The sequence below is a fragment of the Silurus meridionalis genome, chromosome 27, assembly GCF_014805685.1.
Source record: "Silurus meridionalis isolate SWU-2019-XX chromosome 27, ASM1480568v1, whole genome shotgun sequence".
NCBI classification, from domain to species: Eukaryota; Metazoa; Chordata; class Actinopteri; order Siluriformes; family Siluridae; genus Silurus; species Silurus meridionalis.
The window spans coordinates 15459758-15470425 of NC_060910.1; the positions used below are offsets into that span (position 1 = coordinate 15459758).

Here is a 10668-nt window from a genome sequence, read left to right on the forward strand (position 1 = left end):
AAAATAAATAAATCTTTACAATTTTCAAGATTAATGTTTCTTCATAAGTTATACTGGTAAGACATTTTAAAAGCAAAAACTTGTTAAATAGATCCAAGCAGCTTAGACAGTACATTTTTATCATTTTATGCAAATGACTTGGGATGGTCCCTTTAAAGCAATGACGTAGCAGTGGCATTTATAATTGCCGTGCACATCATTCCACACAGCTCAGTCAGGACGACCAGGGTTCACCTTTTCTACAGCTAATTGTAAGGCAGGTAGTAAATCAAATACTCCAGTGTTCTTTAATCAAGCATACAACAAACAAAGCCACAAATGCATTTAAATCGATGTTAAAATATCTTGAATTCATTTTTTACTCAGATTGCACAGAATGGAAACGAAGAAGGTTCTGTATTTTGCTCCAGGACCAGCGAAACTCGCACGACAGGTAGGTTTCACTCTATGTAGGATTATTTCACATGATTGGGGGAGTTTCGAACTTTGAAACTTGCTGCTGGAATATAAATCCAATTCCAAGTTTGGCATGAAACAAAGTCAAAACATGGAATGGAATTTTTGACATGCATGTGAGAAATACTTTTACAAAAAATGTTCCATAATTGTTACAAGGTAACTTAGAGGTAATCGATACTATTACTAAAAATGGATATATGCAGTATAACATACAAATCTACTGCTTGTTCTTACACTGGTGTGTATACAGAGCCTTCCAAAAGCATGATGAATTGAGGACTTAAGTTATACAATATAGATATAGTTACATTTATAGATTTTCATGCCACACTGATATATTGTTACTATCTTTTGATATTTAAGAAGATTGTACCACTAGTGGGGCTGAATAGTTCAACCTTTGAGAATTTTATTCGATTCTATTCTATTGTACAATTCGCATTGTCCCAAAGCAGCATCACAAAAATATATACCACTACTACGACCATCACAAATTCATCCCTATAAGTTCATTCCTTATGAGCGAGCCAGTAAAAAAAACTTTGTGAGATGGTATGTGGAAAAAACTTTGGGCAGAAACTGATTTAAAAGGAACCCATCATCATCTGAAATTTGATTTGATCTGGGTGGCACTGAATCTATTCATTATAGGGTGGATCTAAAAAAGAGAGTACACACCCTTTTGAAATTAAATAAAAGCATGAAGTAAGAAGAATGTGACCTTAAATGTGATCTTTCCAGGAACAAAAAATAAATATTGAATAATTAGGAACATTTTAAATAACAATAGATAAAACCTACAACATCCTGATTGCACCAGTCTAAAAACCCACCCGAATAATACTCAGTGCAAATCCTTTTTATATTTATTACAGCATCAAGTCTTTGTGAATGAGTCTCTATTGACAAACGTATTTGATACCTGGCTTTTCCAGCCATACGTGATTCTTTCCCAAACTGCTACCACTAACTTGGAGGCACTTTTGAAAGGGTGAAATTTCCCTTCTCTTGAACCCGGAGGCCTAAACCTGTTCCAGCATGATAATCCACATGAAAACAAAGCCAGTTCCACGAAAATATGGTTTAGAAATTCAAATTAAAATGTTATTCTTTGCATACACATAGATACAGAGTACGACATGCAGTGACATTAACTAAACAGTATAAACAATAGAAATATATGAAACTATATGTATTTATATATATAGGAGTATAGTGGTTATTGACAAAGTACAAATTAAAGTGATTTAGTATAATTGTCCTTAAAGTGTCCATGTGCAGTGTGGTGTGATATAAAGTGACACTGTGCTGTGCAAGTCCAGAGTTAAGGTGTCATAGTGCAAAAATGAGAATGCAGAAATGAGTGAAGATGGAAAGAGAGGTCTAGCACTAGATCCTGGGTGTTTCCTGGCTTAGACAACGAATGGCCTGCAGGAAGAAGCTCCTCCTCACTCTTTCTGTGTTTGCTTTCAAGGAGCGGAAGTGCTTCCCTGAACGCAACAGAGAAAAGAGTCCATTGTTGGGATGGCTGAGGTCCTTCACAATCTTCCTGGCCCTGGTCCGGCACCGCGTGCTGTAGATGTCCTGCAGGTTAGGGAGCGGATGGTACGTTCAGCCAAACATGGGTTGGAGTGGAAGATCTCCTGCTATAGAGCTCTGAAATCAAACATATACCATCCACACCTTACCTGACATTATGCACACCCCTGTGACTGAATGAAATCTCACAAATCTCCATAAGCACAGTCCAAGAACACCTTCCCAGAAGAGTGGAGGATATTATATTAAATAGGGACCAAGTGTGACCAAATAGGGATGACCAAAAAGCACTTACCATGCTTATATTCAGATGCTCACAATCTTTAGTATAGAACAAGGGTGGCCAACCCGCGGCTCTTTGGCTGGTTTCATGCGGCTCTTACGTTCATATCGATTTTTGTGTGTTTGATTTTTAATGTGCGTGTTCGCTTTGCTTACGTTCTATACGGTATTTTTAGGACTTAAATGAGCTTGCCCCTACTGGGAAACTTTGCGGTATATCAGACCTTGGCATGAGGCCAATTATAAATTACAGGGATGCACCGAGAATTTTCGGAAAGACCTAAATCACCGAAACAACACGGCAGAAACACAATTGTAATGACGCAATAAAAAAGCGCAGCAGCACACGGTTATCTGGATAAGAGCAACATGTGTGCGGAGAGCGGTTTGCAAAACATGCAATGCTGAAATTTCAAGAGGGGGTGTATCTGCAAGGAGTTTGCTTTTAGATCGTATGTTTCTTTGTATGAATGGTTCATGTATTGCATGTTGCACTCTAGGTGTAAATGTAAGTATGTGTGGTTCAAGTCTCTTGTGCAAAGGTTGTCGGATAACCGTCCACATGCCTCAAAAAAAGGCAGAGATTGACTATAATGCTGCAAGAAGCTTTTAACAAAATTGTGGTCTAAGTATGCAATTATTTAATTGGTCCTGTCTCCTGTATATTGCAGGCTGTGAGAATCTCCCATTTACCTCATAGTCAGTATAAATTGCAGTGGTGTAAACCAGTGGTCCCCAACCCCCGGGCCACAGACCGGCACCGGTCCAGGGGTCAATTGGTACCGGGCCACACAGAAAGAATACATAACTTACATTATTTCTGTTTTATTTATTATCTGATTCTGAATGATGTTTTATTTTGGAAAATTACCGGATTCTCTTACTCTTGATGCATGTCAAGATGCATGTCAAGATCTAACTCGAGTCATATCGGAATTGGTGACATTGAACTTGTAATGGACTTCTATTTCTTTCGCCTTCTCCCATTAGAGGTCGCCACAGCAGATCATCCGTCTCCATACCCCCCCTGTCCTCTAAATCTGCCTCTTTCAACCTAACTACCTGCATGACTTCCCTCACCACAAACCTCCATAAACCTCCTCCTTGGTCTTCCTCTTTTCCTCCTTCCTGGCGGCTCCATCCTCAGCATTCTCCTACCGATATATACGTTTATTATATGAGTTATCTATAAATTGATTCATATATGATCTTCAGGTACATGTTACACCTCTTGAATATTTTATAGTTTCAGCAAGAAATATCTTTATACAGGAGGTAGTGGACTAGTTAATGAAAATTATTTTCACTTTCCTTTAGGTTTTGATGCAAGCCCAGAAGGAACTGCTGGATTACAATGGTCTTGGGATTAGTGTTCTTGGTAGGTAGTGTTTTTGTACCCTGGTTTATGAAAAATGATATTGCTTTTATATATACATATACAGCAATCAGGCATAACATTATGACCACATGCCTAATATTGTGTTGGTCCTCTTTAGCTGCTAAAACAGTCCTGACCCATCGATCATTAACAACATTAACTTCTTAAGCTATTTGAGCTACAGGAGCTCGTCTGTTGGATCAGACCACACGGACCAGACTTCGCTCCCCACATGCATTAATGATCCTCGGCCGCCCATGACCCTGTCACCAGTTCACCATTTCCTTCCTTGGACCACTTTTGATAGATACTGACCACTGCAGACAGGGAACATCCCACAGGAGCTGCAGTTTTGGAGATGCTCTGACTGCGTCTAGCCGCCACAATTTGTCGCTCAAATCCTTCCGCTTGCGCATTTTTCCTGCTTCTAACACATCATCTTTGAGAACAAAATGTTTACTTGCTGCCTAATAAATAAATCCACCCACGAACAAGCGGCATGACGAAGAGATAATCAAAAGTTTTTTACTTCAGTGTTCTTTAATTCACCACTCGTAATGTTATAATGTCATCATTTTTGTTTATCCTAGAAATGAGCCACAGATCACCAGATTTCTTGAAGATAATCAAGTCAACTGAAACTCTACTTCGTCAAATCATGTAAGTCCTTAAACTTTAAGAAATGTCCATTTAGTACATGTGAAATTATCCACATATGCCACAAATAAAGATATTTAACATGCACAAATTCTTGAAAGTCAGCGTATTGACTGATTGCTGAATTGGGTTTTGTTGCATTTAGAGCTGATTTACTGACTTGTTAAAACTTTCCTATACCAGACATGTGATGTATTTTATTTAAATGGGAAATATTTTGAAAGCATTAAGAGTAAATGCTGATTGCAGAGTAACGATACACGAGTTCTAACACCCACAATTATCTTGAACTTTGTGTACAGGAATATTCCTGAAAACTACAAGGTTTTGTTTTTACAAGGCGGTGGTATGGGCCAGTTCAGTGCCATTCCTCTTAATCTGCTCAGTCTGAAGAAAGACAGATGTGCGGATTATATTGTAACAGGTAGCTGGTCTGCAGCAGCTGCCAAAGAGGCTGAGAATTACGGCAAAGTGAATGTGGTGAATCCACAACTGGACGGATACACTGGTAAACAACAGTACCTAGAGCAGCATGTCCTGCACTAACCAATAAGGTTTATTGGAAAATTTAGGTGTCGCTCTCAGCTTTTATTATTGTCAAAATAAAAGAATGTTTTTGCATCATGCTAGGCATCCCGGACAGCAGCAGTTGGTCACTGAACCCTTCAGCGTCCTACGTTTACTTCTGCTGGAACGAAACAATCCACGGCATTGAGTTCGACTTCATTCCTGACACCAAGGATGTGATTCTCATCAGCGATATGTCCTCAAATTTCTTATCGAAACCTGTTGACGTATCGAAGGTGGGAGATGATTTGACACTGTTTCAATTTGAAATATTGCCAGGTTTGTTTTGTCTTCTAAATTTGTATTTGTTTTGTCTTGTTCCAAGTTCGGGCTCATATTTGCAGGTGCACATAAGAATGCAGGGTGTGCAGGAGTCACTATTGTGATTGTCCGCGAGGATCTGTTGGGAAAAGCTTTGAAGGAGTGCCCTTCGATATTAAATTACCAAGTGCAAGCGGAACACAGTTCCCTATACAACACCCCACCTACGTACAGGTAAAACCATCCAGCATTGCTTTGGGACTCCAGCCACATTTTACAAGCTTAACATTTCTCAATGGACCACATTTCTCTAGATTTCTTTAGATTCCTCAAAGCAACCACATCAAAACAATGATTCCTGTCTACAGTGTTCCCAGAATACAGGCTTTAGTTCAAGGCTAGAATCTTCTGCTCTGTTCCAAGCAGTTATTGTTGACAAAGATACAGTAGAGGTACCCCAATACCCAGTAGACACTCTGCTCATCATATATGTATTTCTTAATTCTGAAAAACTTTGTCTGAAGTTTGGTTCATGACAAGGTCACAATGTGGAAGTGTTCAAGTTTTTTTTTTCTTTAATGGAAAAGCAGATTTTGAGATGAATATATCACCTGATCGCAAGCAGTATAAGAATAGTGCATTGGCTTTTATACATAAGCCCAAATATTAAAAACAATTGCCCAGCATTGTTTGTTTCCTGCTGGCAGCATTGAACTCAAAAAGACCTTTGTAAGTGTGCTAACACCAAAATATTATTCATCAACCGCTAATTAATTATTAATTATAGCCAAACAGATTTACTGTCCTCTGAAAATAACTTTTGTCTAAATGAATAGCAAAAAAAGTGAACACAGCCTAAGTGAACATGTCAAAACTGTGTCCAAAGTGTGAATATTTTGTGAGCACCATTGTTATCTAGCACTGCTTTAATCCTCCTGGTCATGGAATTCACCAGAGCTGCATAGGTTGTTGCTGAGATCCTCTTCCACTCCTCCATAATCTCATCACAGAACTGCTGCATGTTAGACACATGCCGCTTTTTTACCTTCCGCTTGAGGTTGCCTAACAGGTGATCAATAGGGTTTAGGTCTAGAGACATACTTGGCCACTCCATGACCTTTTAGCTTCCTCAACAAGGCAGTTGTCATCTTGGCGGTGTGTTTGGGGTCATTATTATATAGGAAAAATGCCGTTTGGTTCAGTTTCTGAAGGGAGGGCATCATGTTCTCAATGTCAGAGTTCATGTTGGAATCCATGTTTCCATCAATGAACCGCAGCTCCCCAGGTACCATCAGCACTCATGCAGCCCCAGACCATGATGCTACCACCATGCTTGTGTATTGCTGCAGGCAAGACAAAATTTTCTTGGTCCTCCTCACCAGGGTGTCACCACACATGCTGGACACCATCTGAGCCAAACAAGTTTATCTTAGTCTCATCAGAGCACAGGATCATGTAATTCATGCTCTTGGACAGAACGTCTTCAGCAAACTGTTTGCAGGCTTACTTGTGAGCAGCTTTAGAAGAGGCTTCCTTCTGGGACGACAGCCTGCAAACCGACTTGTTGCATTGTGCGGCGTACAGTCTGAACACTGACAAGTAGACCTTCCGCTTCTGCAACATCTTAAGCAATGCTGCAGCACTCATGAGTCTGTTTTTTCGTATGGTCGTGTCAAGCAGATAAAAACATGAACATGATAATCAGGATATGTGGCTTTGCATGGTTACATGATGTACAGCTGTTTCTATACATATATAAAGTTGCTACTTGTCCTTCTTTTCCCTTATTAAGCATCTTCTTTTATGTTTCTTTTACAGCATCTACATTACAAACCTGGTTCTTGAGTGGATGAAGAATAATGGGGGTATAGACGGCATGGATAAACTGAGTACGCAGAAATCTGCTTTGATTTACAACATCATCGACAACTCCAATGGATTTTACATGTAAGTAAAACATCATCAAAAAAGTTATTGTGTTTTTCAGGTATCATCGATTATACACAATTGCTGAAAGGTAACACATATAAACCGCCAGTGAACTGACTTGAAATTGCCATGTGTAAATGCTTGGAGATATTTTTTCTTTTATATGGAGCATTAAAAAAATATAATTTTTGAAATTCTTGTAAATAGTATCTAATTTCTATTGCGTCTGAAACACTCAAGCATTCTGATAAAAAGAGAGATCGCATGGCTACTGCATTTCTTTCCACAGATCCTCTGTTGATATACAGTGCCGGAGTCGCATGAACATTCCGTTCCATATTGGAAGCAGCACAGGAGACGAAATGCTGGAGAAATGCTTTCTGGAAGGTGCTTCCAAACTCAGAATGAATTCATTAGAAGGACACAGGTATTATACCACATCCTCTAATGTAATGTAATGTATATTTTAGTGTGTTTATTTAAAAGTTTTTAATTATTAGAATAGATTTAATTGGGGGAAATTATGGGTAAAATTAGTAATCGACTACTTTGTACTACTAATTGATATTTGTATTATATGAAATGCTGACAAGATTGATATAGTATAGAGTTATAGATATATGTCTATGCCTTAGTATTTCTCCAATTTGTTCTTGGATTTCAATTTATATTTCCCACCTGGCCTATTTTTACTGTTCATAGTATTTGCTTGAGCTATTTCTGTTCTCTGATCAAGAGTTTCACCTACGCTTTCGGATTTGTTGGCCACGGATTTATAAAAGACTGGTTTACCTGCATTTGTATCGTTGGTCAGGGATTTTGGAGGATCAGATTCACGTGTTAACCAATTATTCCAAGCAGGTGCTAATAATCATCAATTATTTATGACGGCTGAAACATGGTCATTAACTGAAACAGAAACATCTATGTAGGAGCTTCAGACTGGGTAAGAAACAGCAAAACTTTGCAACTATTATAAGGTTGTGGAAGACAGTTTCATGTCACAGGTCATACAACATTGCAAGACTGAACACAGGCAAAGATTTCTAAGGGTTTCAAGATGTCCTGTTTATTAAAGAAGCATGAAGAAATGTTAAGGACTGTAGATAAAGTGGGGGCCAAGGAAACTGTAGCAAATGAAAGACACATCATGCTTACAGGTACAACCATTATCTGTCTGAAGAAGTCTGGCAAGAAATGAAGGAATTGTGGCCAAAAAGCCAGACTTCCAACATGGAAACCAGGCGAAGCAACTTAACTTTGCACAGAAACATAGGAACTGCTTGCAGAAAATGACAACAGGTTCTCTGGACTGATGTGTCAAAATCTGAAATATATATAATATTTATCTGTAAGAGGAGACAAGTTGTTTGCTGAATTGTTGGAGAGTGGTACAATGAGTGTCTACAGGCAACAGTGGATCATGGTGGAGGTTGCTTGCAGGTTTGAGGCTGCATTTCTGCCAATGGAGTTGGAGATTTACATTGCTGAGGACTACAGATAGATACTTATCCATCATGCAATACCATCAGAAAGGCATCTATTAGGTGTCAAATTTATTCTGCAGCAGGACAATGACCCCAAACATTACATCCAATGGTATTAAGAACTATCTTCAGTGTAGAGGAGAACAATATGTCCTGGAAATGATAGTTTGGCCCCACAGAGTCTTGACCTCAACATCTGTAATTAAATGAAGAGACAGAAGGATTCGAGGCAGCCTGCATCCTCAAAAGATCTGTGCTTATTTCTTAAAGATGTCTGGAATGACCTATCTGCCAAGTTCCTTCAAAAACTCTGAAGGTCCACTGGCTCATATGCTTTTGTGCAATACAGCATAATCACTGCTGTGTTAGATAATCAATCTCTTTCCAATAATCCTTCAAGTCGGGTCATAAATCCCTGACACGCCTTTTAATTGTGTTTGCCTTCTGTTTCTCACAGATTTGTTGGTGGATTACGAGTTTCTCTCTACAACGCCGTGAGTCTGGAAGATACTCAAGCTCTTGCTGCCTACATGAAAGACTTCTGAAGCAGCATTCTTCTAATAATGTGCATCAATAAACTACAAGTAAAATCCTAAGAGTCCTTTTACTCAATTTTCCAAAACATCACGCATTTTGTTTTCTCATAACTGTTTTTTTTTTTTGGGGGGGGGGTTTTTTGTAAAATTTTCATGTCCAAAATTGTATAGATTGCATATTTGAACTGGATTTTTGAAATGAAATCGACTTGCAAAATGTATTTACCGGGTGTGAACTATTTATTCTTTTCATAAATCATTAATGTGCATTATAGGGAAAATCATGTAGGAGCTGATATCAAAATGCTTCAAAACTAGCTCTGTTTACAAGAAAGTATTATCTACATTCACACACTATCACCTTCAAAATAGTCCCCTTGCACATAGCAATAGAGTGCTCCCAGAATTTCAGCACCTTCTGGAATGTGTCCTGGAGGAAACTCATATGTGAGGAGAGCTCGGATGGTCAGAAAATCTGTCTGTCAGTGCTCCCTGTGACTGTGCGTGCAGCCATGTGCTGCCATCTGTAGGTGTGTTACAAAACTAGTCTCAAAACCTTTTGATATCACCTCGTTGGATGTTAAACGACATGTCGAAGTCAGGAGCCAAACATCCCTTTCAAATATTTCAAAATTTGGAACAGGCATGAGGTTGAGTAAAAGTCATGACCAATCTATTCTTTGAAAATGATTTAGAGTGCAATCTGCCTGGTGGCAGCATGTCAAATATGGTATTTGTTTTACAGTAAATAGTTATTGGTATGTTTTCCTGGTAGTTGTCCATGGTGCTAAGAAATATTTTCGCTTCTCCAAATTTTCAAAGAGCTGGTGATTTTAGACAAAACCTTTTAGAGGTCAAAGATTTGCTGAGGTTTGGTCAGCAAACCTCATATCCTCTTGGCTGTCCAACTATATTTTTTTTGATCATGGACGATCTGGCCTACAGTGTTCTCTATGGAATCCAGAATTAACCAAAGAATTTTAAGGCTCACCAGTCCTGTATTTAGTCTGTGCCTTTTAAGGTCCATGTACTGCTTTATGGATTTAAATAAGATTCATTTTCCCTGATGTTTTTAATGCGCATGACACTACATCATAGATTATTTTTCATGATTATATCTTAAGAAGGTGTTTTTTATTGAATATAATTATTTAGCAAAGATTATTCCACTTATTTGGAAAGACTGAGAAAACATCTATAGATGCAGCTAGACATTTGATGATGACTAAATTCTTACATAGGATATATATACACCTAGATCCCTAGATCCCTAGATCCCCCTATATAAACCTAGATCCAGAGTTTTCGAAGATAAAAATTAGAAATTAGACCCAAAAAACAAATTGCGACACTCATTTATATTCACGTGTGTGCTATTTACACTCACCTTATGTCCCGCCCTGTAAGCATTCTGATTGGTCTACTTTTTCTTGACGTATTATAGACGACCTCTGATTGGATATTTCAGTAAAGGTGTCCTGATATATTGCCCGAACATACTGGGAATGATTAAAACTGAAAATGATTTTTTTGATACGTGTTGGTATATACATTTGAGGACAACCTTAGGAGA

The 10668-nt window shown here is 38.5% G+C and overlaps 1 protein-coding gene across 4 annotated transcripts; it reads left to right on the plus strand.

Annotated features, from left to right (window-relative positions):
* Positions 1 to 177: 177 nt before the first annotated feature.
* LOC124380336 (phosphoserine aminotransferase-like) lies at positions 178 to 9155 on the plus strand. 4 transcript variants are annotated; one of them, XM_046841210.1, is made up of 10 exons: positions 178 to 260; positions 367 to 433; positions 3598 to 3658; positions 4249 to 4318; positions 4618 to 4823; positions 4946 to 5118; positions 5208 to 5377; positions 6962 to 7090; positions 7362 to 7499; positions 9017 to 9155. In XM_046841210.1, exons 2-10 carry the CDS (start codon positions 377 to 379, stop codon positions 9102 to 9104), a joined length of 1092 nt encoding a protein of 363 aa, XP_046697166.1. In that variant the 5' UTR covers positions 178 to 260; positions 367 to 376; the 3' UTR covers positions 9105 to 9155. The 4 variants fall into 4 exon arrangements, with proteins under 4 accessions (XP_046697166.1, XP_046697168.1, XP_046697167.1 ...); XM_046841212.1 differs by having other exon boundaries at positions 218 to 251; XM_046841211.1 differs by having other exon boundaries at positions 222 to 256.
* The last annotated feature ends 1513 nt before the right edge of the window (positions 9156 to 10668 follow it).